Source organism: Odontomachus brunneus, unplaced genomic scaffold (genome assembly GCF_010583005.1).
Source record: "Odontomachus brunneus isolate Ranch 3 - 2012 unplaced genomic scaffold, Obru_v1 Obru_scaffold_062, whole genome shotgun sequence".
Classification (NCBI taxonomy): Eukaryota; Metazoa; Arthropoda; class Insecta; order Hymenoptera; family Formicidae; genus Odontomachus; species Odontomachus brunneus.
In genome coordinates, this window is record NW_022639512.1 from 940,986 (window position 1) to 954,339 (window position 13,354).

A 13,354-nucleotide genomic window follows, 5' to 3' on the forward strand; every position below is an offset into this window, starting at 1 on the left:
GAGAGAGAGAGAGAGAGAGAGAGAGAGAGAGAGAGAGAGAGAGAGAGAAGTGTCTGAAGCGTCGAGGTCGCAACTACTCGGACGCCACGCCGACCCGATTCGTCGTCGCTCGTGGAGGCAGACAGTGCGTGCTTGAGCGGAGGTGGCTATAGGCAAGGTAGATCTCTCTCGCGAGGGGCATAATAATATCATGACAAATCAGTTACACACTCGTTTCTTGGCGACTCTCTCGCCCCTCGACTGTCGCTGCTATGCTGGTACTTAACTCGTTAGCTAGACAGCTCTGTGTATCTCTGCGCGCCGTCGCGATCACTCGCGGCAGCCACACGATTAATTTCAAGCCCGCACTCTCTCACACGTTTACACACGACGGGGTATGATACGCGAATGCACGCGACGAACACGACGCTCCTCGGCACGGCTCGGCTGTACGCGCGGACACCCAGGTGGTATCCGCCGTGCTGCGGGTGCTGAGGCCAGCCCGACTGACTTCGCTCCGTACTGTGTACGCGCCCGATCGGAGCCAGGGCTCGTGCACCACCAGAAAACGGCGATTCGCCGAGTGTAGCTGGCTGGCTGGAGGTGGTGGCTGGTGCCGTCCGAGGGACGTCGGGGGAGATCGCCACCCTCGAGCGGGGGGTGGCAAAAGGCGGAAGAGGAGATAGATATCGCCTACGAGAGCGGGAGAGATAGAGAATGGTGCGTGCGCCGCAACAGGTTACACCTCAGGGACGAGGACGATTTCGCGGCGGGGGATATATCAGGATATATTCACTTTCATCTTGGGGGATACTTACTTACTTATGATCTCACGCTTCACCGTCGGCCGTATAACCAGCAGTGTCGAGTGGATTAATTATCAATTAATTATTAATCGGTTCGTACACTTCGCGCGGACGATATGTCGTAATTGCGATAGATACGCGTGTAATTGAAAGGATAGGTTTATTTTGTGATCAGAAGACTTACTCTGCGTTCAGAGAAACATATACAGAGAGAATTTTATATTAGAAATCACCAAAGAGTTTTGTAACCGAGGAATAAGTCGACATTCTGACAGTAATTCATCTATCTTTCCATTTCCTATGTGATACTTATATTTTGGGAACTGAAATGTATACTATTAAAACACTTGCTGCACGGAGAAAAATAATTTGCTGGCCCAGCAAAATCTTTTCGTTATTATATGGACAGCAAAAAGATTTGCTAAGAGTACTAATCACTATTTGTTGATAATAATTTGCTGAATCTATATATTCCAATTTATCTAATCTATATATTCCAATTATATAACCTAATTACTTTGCTTTAAGAATCATGATGGATTTATATAAGCAGTTGCAGTTTTGCTCCGATAGCAAATAAATTTGCTAAGGATACATTATTTTGCATCAATAGCAAATTAACGTGATTCTTAGGATAAATACACTTAACAATTTTTTTCTATCCTGGCGACGAAACTATTTCTGCTTTAATAGCGAATAATTTGTAAAATTAGTTACGTTAACTAAATTTTTTTCATGTCACTACAAATATGCAGTAGCAACGACGATTTTGCTAAAAGAGAAAAATTATTTTTCTTTGTGTAATTGCCACTACCGTATACACGGAGGGAATATAGGGATTATAGTCTTTCTTTTATAACAATTTTTTTTAATTTTACCTTATCTTTTTAGTAATTTAAGAATAGATTATCAGTATAAGGAACATAATAAATTTCGCTATAAACACGCATGTACTGTGTGTAAATTTCTTGGAGTAAAATTTCATTCAAAACGTGTGAAGAATAACAGCATTTTTGTTTAAAGTGATAATGAAGTTACCGCCACTCGAAATCGCAAGGATAAATGTTTCATTCAAGCTTAGAATAGATTCTGACTATATGAGCGAACATTTCAATCGATTTGAATGAATATGTTTTCGTGACAGTGGAATACATCAGATTCACTCTTTATTTTCGAGAAAAGTCTCACTCGAGGATTCAGAGTGAAGAACTCCATATAAGTAAAGTTAAATTCGAGTGATTCGTCACTTCACTTTTCGAGTGAAATTTCGTGTCAAGAAATTTAGATCTCGGTCTACCCTAGTTTTGTGATTTATATAGTTATCTATATATGCACTACCATGCATTTTTCCTTAAGTGCATAATCTTGAAGAAAATTTGTATCAACGAGCAAATTTTACTTCTTTCCACTCAAAGATCCTATATATTTGATATTTAAAAAAATTACGATCTCTGTGGCACGTTACTTTGCCCGCAAGAGTAATCGCGAGAATGTCGTTCAAATGTCAGGATAAAGAGCGAGAGAACTTTTTCAAGGCAAACATAAGATATCGGGACATCGTTGCGTGTTGCCATGATTACTGATATTGATGATCACGGGTTTAGAAAACTGTAATTAATTAGAAAACCGGAACTCGTGCGTTAACGACGTCGGACGATAAATAGTTCCGCGATTAAGTTAATTCCCGTTCAGAGGTGGAAACTTCAACTGCTAATCCGCGCTGAAATCTCAAATAACAATTCCGGGAAACTGTTCGCGGGATTATTCGCGGGACTATTCGCGTCCAGACGTTAACCAGACTGCGTCGGACTCATTTTATACGGATAAGCATGAAAATAATTGACGCCTTTTAATTTGATCCATAAAAGTTACGACCCGGGGGAGTCGCGCGACTCTCTGCTACATTCTGCAGCCACTTTTTAACCGCAGAAATGTTCTGCTCCGCACATAGCATAGTGATTTAATATAATATGACGACAATCCGCATCATGGATTATTGTACTAGCATTTGATGTGCTAAAATAAAAGAAAAAGAAAAGTTTTGTTTGCTGCATTCTCTCTCTCTCTCTCTCTCTCTCTCTCTGTCTCTCTCTCATATTTTATTTCCTTACACGGAGAAAAATAATTTGCTGTCCCAGCAAATTTTCTGCTGGTCTAGCAAAATTTTTTCGTTATTATATGGACAGCAAAAAGACTTGTTAAAAGTATTAATCACTATTTGCTGGATATAATTTGCTGAATTTACAAATTATTTTGCTATAAGAACAATGATGGATTTATATAAGCAGTTGCAGTTTTGCTCCGATAGCAAATAAATTTGCTAAGGATACATTATTTTGTATCAATAGCAAATTAATGTGATTCTTAGGATAAATACACTTAACATATTTTTTTATCCTGGCAACGAAACTACTGCTCTGATAACGAATAATTTGTAAAATTATTTATGTCAACTAAATTTTTTTGCTGTCACTACGAATATGCAGTAGCAACGACAATTTTGCTAAAAGAGCAAAATTGTTTTTCTCCGTGCACGATCATATCACGATGGATATAAAGCGCAAAAAGTGTTATATCGATTCCAAACACAGAACAATTGTTTTTCTCAGACCACTATTTTTATAATCGCAGGAGATCTCAACGAATTTATATCATCCTTTTTCTTCTCTTTCTTCAATAAAATTGCGTAAATGATAAAAGTTGTATATTGCATAATACATGTATGATAATTTGTTTGAGGCGCACCCCGAAATGAGCGTGCTCATGCATAACGATGGCAATATTTAAATTGAAGAATATCTAAGAGTCTCGAAGGGTAATCTCCCGGTAAGAGTAACCTCGCGGTGCACAGTACATTAACCTAATTACGATATGTCTTTGATGCATTTTACATAAAATGGTTCACTAGCTTGCAAATTGTCCCGTATGAAAAAGGCAGGAATGTCGAACAGTTTAAAAATGAGTATTGTGTCACGTAGTGAAAAATGCGATGAAAAATTTACGGAAAATAGGAAAAGGGCAATTCGAGTTCAAGCACAGGACTAATAGTGCTATATACCATATGGGTAAAAAACCTTGTGTTAGGAAATCGTGTAATATTTATTGAACATGAATAATCAATAATGAATTTCAATTTTACTTATTTTTTTATTTTATTTTATGATTTTTATAGTTATGACGGCTACTTCTCAATATTAATTAACTACTTAATATTACTTCGGTAACGGTCTTGTCAGCTTTAATATTGCGATTAACATTCATGTCAAGTTACGCAGGTCTTTAACTAATTGTAATGCGTTCGTGTCGTAAACTTTGAGTTTTTTATTATCACTGAAGAGGGTTCATAGTTGAGCCGAAACGTATGATTGTTTTATATTGATTATTCATGTTCAATAAATATTACACGATTTCCTAACACAAGGAAGGTTTTTTATCCATGGTATATAGCACTATTAGTTCTGTGCTTGAACTCGAATTGCCCTTTTCCTATTTTTTGATTGATATCTTCGTTTGCGAGTTCTTATTTCTTTCTCTAAATTTATGGAAAGTTTCGGTGATCTTACTCACTCACATTGAGGAATCGTGAGAAGATTAATCCGAGCTTAATTTTCTCTGCCGTGCAAGCTTCAATGTCGCAAGTGCGATGAATAAATTAAGTGCGATAATGCATTAATTATCTTAAATCTCTCTATATCAACGAACATAGAAAGATGAAAGAATGTGAGTCGAGGTTTACCAAAAATAATCAAGTGCCGTCACGCCATGACGCACTTCGCAAGCTGTATCTGTGAAAATGTAGCGATACCTGTGACGATAACGAGCGCCGCCCGTATCGATCCAAATTTCAGATTCTGTGTTCTTGTTAGAGACGAAGAGCTCCTCATGATTATGTGCGCGGAGACACGATAACCGGTAATAATTGTAATCATATTTAATCCCATTGCCATCTAATTTACAGCATCATCCGCATTTGCAAGGGATAAGAATTTTATTCTACTTGACGAATTTCTGCGCGCGCGCGTGAACGCGCGTAATGTATAATTGCATTCGTATGACCTCCCGTCGCGGCTCGGACTCCGAAAAGTGGGGACTCGCAAAAAATATGGGTCATATCAGTCGAGCTAACCTTCGACATTACATCGATTTGTTTACTGCGCGTCTCGCTTTACATAAGAAGATTGCCTCCTCGCGTGCGATGTACACTCGACGGAGAAACAAATATCATGTAAACTGACAGCTCGAGATAAAGCTCCTTTGTTTTCCACAGACTATCGAGTTTTCCTGAACAAGCGTGCGATTACTAAAATCCGCTTGACCAATGCAAGATCGCATGTGTACTTGATTCTACCGCGTATTCAAACGTCAGGCCTTTGTCGGAGTAAAATCGTGAGTGCAATTTTGCTTCTAATAATATTCTATACGCGCGTTCACGGACAATTACTTTCACTATATTTCATAATTACAAGGATTCAATTTGTATTTCTTTACTTTTTAATATGCTTCAGTTGAAAAGCACACCGAATTCATTTCACATCGCGTAACAGCGATTGCTAATTTGTTAAAGGACTCGCGATAGTAATGATCGAATAAATGTGACATCGCTATGTCGCGTTAATTTTTATCGACACTGTTTTAATCAAACCACAATCATATCCGTCGTCAACAAGATAAAAGTAAAGATCGCCAGCTTGCTGAATTCGCTGCTTGATAACCTCCTGTCGGTAAATTCGCGTTAAGTTAGGACAGATGATAACGCAAAAATGCATATGCTTCTTCATAAATTTACATACACATCTACAAAACATCGGAATAATCGTAAACTAAATAATTAACATTATATTATATGCTAAATGTATGTATTTATATCGAACAATTAAAAATGATTGATAATGTGACCGTTTTTCAATTAGCTTTAGTTCACCTCCTACATTCAAATATTTTCTAAAAACTCTTTTTACCGGCAAGTTGCCGACAAGTGCGTACGGAATAGCGACCCAGAACTGGTGACCTTTACTCTTACCTCGTCGGTGCTTCCATCGTATATCGACAGTACTGAGAATAATATCGACAATTGCAGGGTCCTTCGGACACGTCAAGTCCTGTCGATGTAACAGCACCAAGTGCAAACGTTATCTTTTGGCGATCAAAGGATCAAGCCTAGCAAGATTCTAGAATGCTTTATCGACTCTCGGCTAAAGGCAATGCTTTATCGACATGTTTTCATTCTCTTCTGTCAGTTAGATTGCATGCATTAATAATAGGGCTGAACGATTAAAAAAAGAGGAATCCATCTATGTAACAGTGACATGTCTAAAAAACGTCTTAGAGACATTTAAAATAAAACTAAACCCAGACAACATAATGTCTAAAATCGGGATATAAGACGTCTTAAAGATCATCTTTAAGATGTCTTTCAGACGATTTATGTGTTTTTAACCCGTAACAGGTACAATGGGGTCCCAGGGACCCCAACTAATTTTATTTTCGTGGTAATTCCCAAACTATCCACTGTATGGTGCTAATATCTTCAGTATCTTTCGAGTAATAGTTTTCAGTGTGACAGAAGAAAAGATCATCGAGTTATTTGTAAGTAGCTGTGAATTATATGCATTTGTTTTTCGTCTGGGGTCACAGTGACCCCATTGTACCGTTAACGTTACTTTTATGAAAATAATTTTCTTAATCTTCAGCTCAATGTAACTCATTCTTCACGCAAAAGAGTAAAAGCTCTTGCCTTTCAGTTAGTAGAATCTGAACTTAAGAGACGTCTTACAACTCAATATATTCATAAGCCATTGCGTTTAATAATTTCACCTATTTTAAAAATTGAAGAAACTGAAAGATCTAAAATTATTTTGCCATCCAGAGTAAGATATAATAAATGTCCTAGAAGTAAAGATATGAAGTTCAAAGAAGTATATGTTAGATGCAATGAACGAGTATGCACCAAATGTGCAAGCACTATCTGTAACGATTGCATCTAAAAACACTCTAAGATTTTAATATTATATTTAATTTAACTTGTTTATATTTTTTATCTATAATTTTTCGAGTTAAAACATAAATTAGATTAAAACTTAATTTTTTTTCTTTTTTCGATTATTTGTCTTTCAGTGTATTTTATTTCAACACTGTCCACATTGTGTTCATTTTATAATCAGTTAATGTTTTCTCTTAGATTACTGAAAAACTGAGACTGTTATTATATATGTCTAGTTGTAATATAATATTCGTAAAGTATTATTTTCGAACTATAAAGCGTTTTGTTTCTATCTTTTATTATCATGTTAAAAATGGCAGAAATTTTTTTGGGGGGGGGGGGAGGGTCCGCCGGACGCCATTGTACCTATAGCTTAACTAAAAAGACATGGTACGGGTTAAGGCGTTTTAAAGATTATTTTTAAGACATCTTATGACCCGATTTTAGACATTATGTTGTATGAGAAGTTAAATAATAGTGCCAATTGGCTCAAAGAAGAGAAGTGCCTAATCAACAAAAATAAAAAGAGATAAGCTAAATAAAGAAACAATTAGGGAATCAATAAAATAAACGAAAGAAGAAAAATCGACTTATATAACAGTGAGGTGTCTAAAAGACGTCTTAGAGACATCTAAGATAAAACTAAAGCCAAATAACAATGCCAATTGGTTACGTCTTAAAGGAGAGAAGTACCCAATCAACGAAAATAAAGAAAGATGAGCTAGGAAAAATTAGGGAATCAATAAAATCAATAAAATCAAGGCAACAGTCATCCACTGGTATTCGAAGAGTAATGCTCCTATATGGAACATTTTACAAAATAATTATTCAGCTTTGCATTGTCTATTTTGCAGTATCTAACCCGTGTTTCCGACAAGTACGCTCCTCTTGTTGCGATGAACAGGCAGAAACATCCTATACAGTACAGTAGTCCATCCCAAGAATTCCCAAAGATCTGTAATATCTTTGGGACGTTTCTAGGATGTACTTTGGACATTTGTACTGTATGGGGCGTTGAACAAAAATGAAAGTTTCGTTTTGAAGCGAAGAAGCACCTCTAGTAGATGACTGTTTCCCAATCAGGTGGCAAGCCCATGATTGTACTCACCCCGATTTGCACGGCGTAGTAACTCTTATGAGGCTTTTTCCAGCAGTCCAGCACGTGCGACGGCGGTGGCGTATGACAGTGGTGGTAATGAAGCCGGTCATCAGCGATGCTGTTCCTGATGGTCGGTGGATCTGGCCAGCGATCGAGATTGCTCCAATTCCACTTTCCCTTCTGCTTCACAGCATAGTATCGATAGACTAGGATCGTCATGGCCACCACCAGGGCTAATCCCGTGCCGGCCGCGGCGCCAAATATCGCCGACGAAACCATGATCCTTCGCGCGTACTCGTGATAGTCTCGATCGAATATTTTTTGTTCAACCTGCGACAGAAATAGCGAATCGTTGCAGCGCTCCGAAAACGTTTCGAACGAAATGGATATAAAACGACCGACTTTTCAAGAATAGCTTAAACTCAGATTTAAGTTCAAACTTTGTTCGCAAACACATCAGGTATAGAACAGAGTTAGAACTTAAATCTAGTTTAAACTAGTATCGACCCTGGATAATGTGAGGTGTGTTGAAAAAGATTTGTAAGATATCTTATTCTCCCAGTACAGTTTCTACGTCTGAATGGAGAGAAACGTGTCGAGAAAATAAAGGAAGATGAGCTGAGAATTAAGAAATCAATATATCTTTATTACTTCAGCTTATATTGCCAGGAAGAGACTTGGCTTACATTTCCATCTACCTCACTCATGCTCATCCACATACCTACTCCTATTCTCCCCCTTAATTAAGGAATCAATAAAAAACCAATAACTTCGAGACAACAGTTATCCACTGGTGTTCGAAACGTGACGCTCCCATATTGAACATTTTATAAAATAATTATTCCCGAATAATCTATATATTTTTCAATATCTAATCCGTGTTTTCGAAAACTACTCTCACTCTTTTAAACGCTTCTCAAATTTTTCTAGAATTTCCGCGACGTTTGAGAAACGCCACGAAAAGTCTCGAATTTTTATTCTCGAATTGACCCTGTATCTAATTATATCTAATTGCGTAGGGCGCTTAAAAAATAATATAAATGTCAACCTGAAAGGGTTTATAAATACAAAGAGAGAGAGAGAGAGGTAACTTCCCCCTACACAATAAATATTTCCCTGCAACTTCACACAATCTCTCACAATAGATTTTCTGCAGTTCCTAACGAACATGACAAAACACGATAACGTATATCGACCGTAGAGCATAGTTCGTGGATGAAGCCTGTATCGAGTAATCAAATTTATTAACCCAGGAGCAAACCGATTGGTGACAATCATACAGGAATACGAGCGAACAGACGAAATGACTGAAAGAGACGGGCTTATTGGAGCAAACCACGTTGAACGCTTGCTAATCTGCGATAGTTAATTAAACCATTTTCGTAATTAGAAATTACAGATAATCATGTTGCCACTTAGCCGCGGGTGAAATCGATAGCAATAACTATTTAACTGCTCGCAGTGTAGCGTTGACGCGAAAACTGTAGAGTGAAAAAAGAAGTGAGTACATACACACAGAAAAATATCATTCTACTGCTAAGAAAAGTTACAGGTTACTTTCTTTCTTTCAAATAACGGTTATCAATAATAAAAAATATTTTCTTAATAAAAGCCTCAAAATATATTTGTCATAATTTTCATAAAAGTTCATTACTATGTAGGGTAATTGTTTAGAATAACTATCCTTACCTCCGATTTTGATGAAAATAGACTCATTCGACGCATCTTTACTAAAACATCTTTAAAAATAAAAGAATCTGGCCGAAAAAATGTCGCTCTACCTCGCGAAGCGAGATATTTAGTGTTAAAGTTAGTCACATGCAAGGTTAAGAAATCTGTCATCTGAACGTAATGCGAACTAGGCTTTTCTTTGCTTTAATCAAAAGCATAAACTCTGTTATAAAGCAGAGAATAGTTCATACATGCTTCTCTCTGCTTTAATCAAAAGTATAAAGCATCTGTTATAAAGCAGAGAATAGTTCATGTATGCTTTCCTCTGCTTTAATAATATAAAATAAAAGTCTTATAAAAGTTAATAATTACTTTTTTATACGCATTAAAATTTAGATCTGACATTTCTTTAAAATAAATGTATCAGTGCAGCTAAAAAGAACAGACCTCATAGGGCAAGCGGATGTACACGAGTGCGTTGTTGAACGTATTTCAGTGCAAACCTAGTTCGCATTACGTTCAGATGATAGATTTCTTAACCTCGGATGTGACTAACTTTAACGCTAAATATCTCACTTCGCGAGGCAGAGCGACATTTTTTTTGGCCAAATTATTTTATTTTTAATAAAAACGCATCGAATGAGCCTATTTTCATCAAAATCGGAGGTGAAGATAGTTATTCTAAACAATTACCTTATATAGAGCTCGGAAAAAAAAGTATAAGAGAATAAATTCTTTTTGGTAAATATAACGCAGTAAATATAATGACAATATAACTCTTTTATCTTGGATTTTTTTCAAACTTTGTATACTTTAACACAAATTTGTATAGTTTAACACGTAGAATTGATTTCTGAAAGCGAAAATTGTTGCTTATTTTTCGTTTTCTTGTTTTTTATTTTAATGTTTTATGATGTCGTAAGTAGGAAAGTGATAATTTTCATTATAAAACTTTCTAACTTTGTGTCAATATGTTTAATTATTTAAGTCTTATAAGATAGTATATATAATTAAAGCAGAGAAAAATATGCATGAACTATTCTACTTTATAACAGAGTTTATGCTTTTGATTAAATCCAAACAGCACAAGAACTCTGGAGGAACATTAAAATAAAAAAAACAAGAAAACGAAAAATGGGCGACAATTTTCGTTTTCAGGAATCAATTCTATGCCCTAAAATATATAAATTTACAAAGTTTGAAAAAAGTCAAAGATGAGAGCGTTATACTGCCATTATATTTACTGCGTTATATTTACCAAAAAGAATTTATTCTCTTTACAAGAATAGTATAAAATCGTAAAACTTTACACTGATAAAAAAATTTACTAAATTTAAAAAAACGTTTGTTTGTATGGTACTGTAAAGATATTTATTTAAATTAAGTAATTATTTTCTAAAAATAAAGAAGTTTTAAATATAAATTTGTTTCTCTAATTTTAGAAAATAATTACTTAATTTAAACAAATATCGTCATAGTACTATCCAAACTATAAATTTTTTGAAATTTAATAAATTTTTTTCTCAGTGTATCCAAGAGAAAATTGGGTCAACTCTTCGTAGAATGCAAATTGAATTTGTTTTGATTTCGTATTCTTGAATTTACATATTATTGAAATATTAAATTTCTTTAGATTTAGAATTCATGTTGTGTAAATTTTATGGGAGGGAAGACCGTGATGAATTTACGTGATAAACTTGCAGATATATAAACTTATAAGGTACTCGAAACAAATAACATTTACTTAGATGTACTTTTGTGCGTGTAGGCGGAAAATTGCGATGAGCAATCTTAATTACACTTTAAAGCTACAACGGCAACAAATGAATGGCAACTCGAGTCTTCAATGGCGACAGTGAAAACATGAAGTTCTCTTCCGACTGAGGGAGAACTACGTCGCTATTGCGACGTCGTGTTCTTCGTTTATCAAACGAATCGCGACTCGTGTAATTAACGCACGTGGGCGATGAATTACTTCCTCCATACGCTATTGCAACTTCGTCGTATCTATCTTCCCGTTTCTTGCTAGTCTTAGTCTTTACTTCCTTGATTATAAAAGATCCGCGTTTCGTAGTTTAATAGCGTAAATTGTAAGTAGGTTTTAACTATTTATACGAGAAACTCAAATAATTTTGCACTAAAATAACAGTTTATATAATGCTACTCATAATCGACGGTTTCTCAATAAGAGATATACGGCTGTATCGTGTCATTCTCATAATTGAAGTTTCAACAAAGTTTCAGATAAAAAAAAAGTTGTAATATCAAATATTCATTGTAAATGTGATCTCTCTCTCTTTCAATGTAAAGAAAAAGAGAAAAGATTATGATTAAGATTATTTTATGGTATTCTTTAGGAAGAATTTACAGAATGCGACAGAAAAACAGAAAGGCAGAATCAGAAATCACCATCGACAGAAATCGACAGTTTCTACTTTTTTATCAGCGCATGTTCTGATTGGCTTCTGCTTTTCTGACAAGGTATTAATTGTCCTTTAAAGCCGATTTTGCAATAGCAGTTTAAATTCTATTCTGATAATATGTTTGACGTATTTAAACAGAGTTTAAATCTAAGTTCAAACTACTAATGAAAAATCGATTTTTATCCACGCAAACCAATCGTTTTCAAAGTAAGTATTCATATTCTTTCTCGTGCCTTTTACACAAATCAGTTCTTCGCTTCGATTTATAAGATGATAACGATTATTTCGTTGTTATTGTGATAAGTTGAAGGACGAAGAAAAGAGTTTAACATCGTTTCAGGAATTTCCCAATTTAAATTATCGCGGAATTTGACTACCTTTTGAATCGACAATAAAGAAAGACCACAACCACCAAGAAAATTGCTTTTCGTCTCGTATTTCTACATCAGAGGGTTTTAGATACACGGCCCACGCGCGCGTCACGGTATGATACCTTGACCCGTATGAAGGTCCCTAATACAAGATAGCCTGAAATGTCACGAGATTATTTTGAGTGTGCTCAGCACGTCCCGGAAGACATTCTCTAGGACATCTTGGATACATCTGGAGTAATTCTGAAACATATTGCGCTTTGAGACGTAATGAGAATGAGAATAAATAGTTTCGAACACATATTCGCTCGCAATCAATCTTATCGAATTTCCTTCGAAGAATTGTTTTAACCTCTAAACTCTAAATCTCTAAATATACGAGAAAGCAGACACACATATAACCTTAGTTAATCGGTCCTGGGTTATTAAAGTCAGGTTCATTGGGCGAACATTTTTGTATAAATTTTGTGATTGGCTAATAAAGTTTTGTGACGTCATTAATCAACCCCGGCTCGATTAATTCAAGTTCAATCGAGTACGCTATTAGGACACCGTTCGTCATTCATAGGTAGGAAGTGAGTGAGTGAGTGAGAGAATTGCAAGTAATTAATTACTTTTTTAATTAATTATCGAATTTAATTGACTATTAATATAAGCCTATTCAATTAAAAATATTTTAATTAATCACTGACTTCGGAAATCTAATTAAAAATTATTCAATTAACAATTGATTTGAAGGAATTCAATTAAAAACTGTTAAATTAACGATTAAAACGAGCGAAAGTAATTAAAGATTATTCGATTAACGATTGAACATAGTCAATGTAATTAAAGGTTATTTAATTGACAATTGATATAAGCAAATTTAACCGAAAAGCGCAATAAGACGATTAACCAATTGATGTCAATCGAAATTGTAATCATAGTTATTTACATTGCTCATGATAACCAATCGAGCTGAATTATATATATATATATATATATATATATATATATATATATATATATATATATATATATATATA

The 13,354-nt window shown here is 35.3% G+C and overlaps 1 protein-coding gene and 1 long non-coding RNA gene across 3 annotated transcripts in view; one reads left to right on the forward strand and one right to left on the reverse strand.

The window, feature by feature from the left end:
• Window positions 1-8,199, reverse strand: part of LOC116846242 (synaptotagmin-5) — a 40,612-nt gene extending 32,413 nt beyond the window's left edge. For both annotated transcript variants that reach the window (XM_032819813.1, XM_032819812.1), the window contains exon 1: window positions 7,874-8,199. In XM_032819813.1, the coding sequence (XP_032675704.1) occupies window positions 7,874-8,143 (270 nt within the window). In that variant the 5' untranslated portion in view covers window positions 8,144-8,199. The remainder of the gene's footprint in view (window positions 1-7,873) is intronic.
• LOC116846244 lies at window positions 5,057-8,497 on the forward strand. The gene is made up of 2 exons (XR_004378444.1): window positions 5,057-5,171; window positions 7,920-8,497. It is a non-coding gene; the product is annotated as an uncharacterized LOC116846244 (long non-coding RNA).
• Window positions 8,498-13,354: the final 4,857 nt, after the last annotated feature.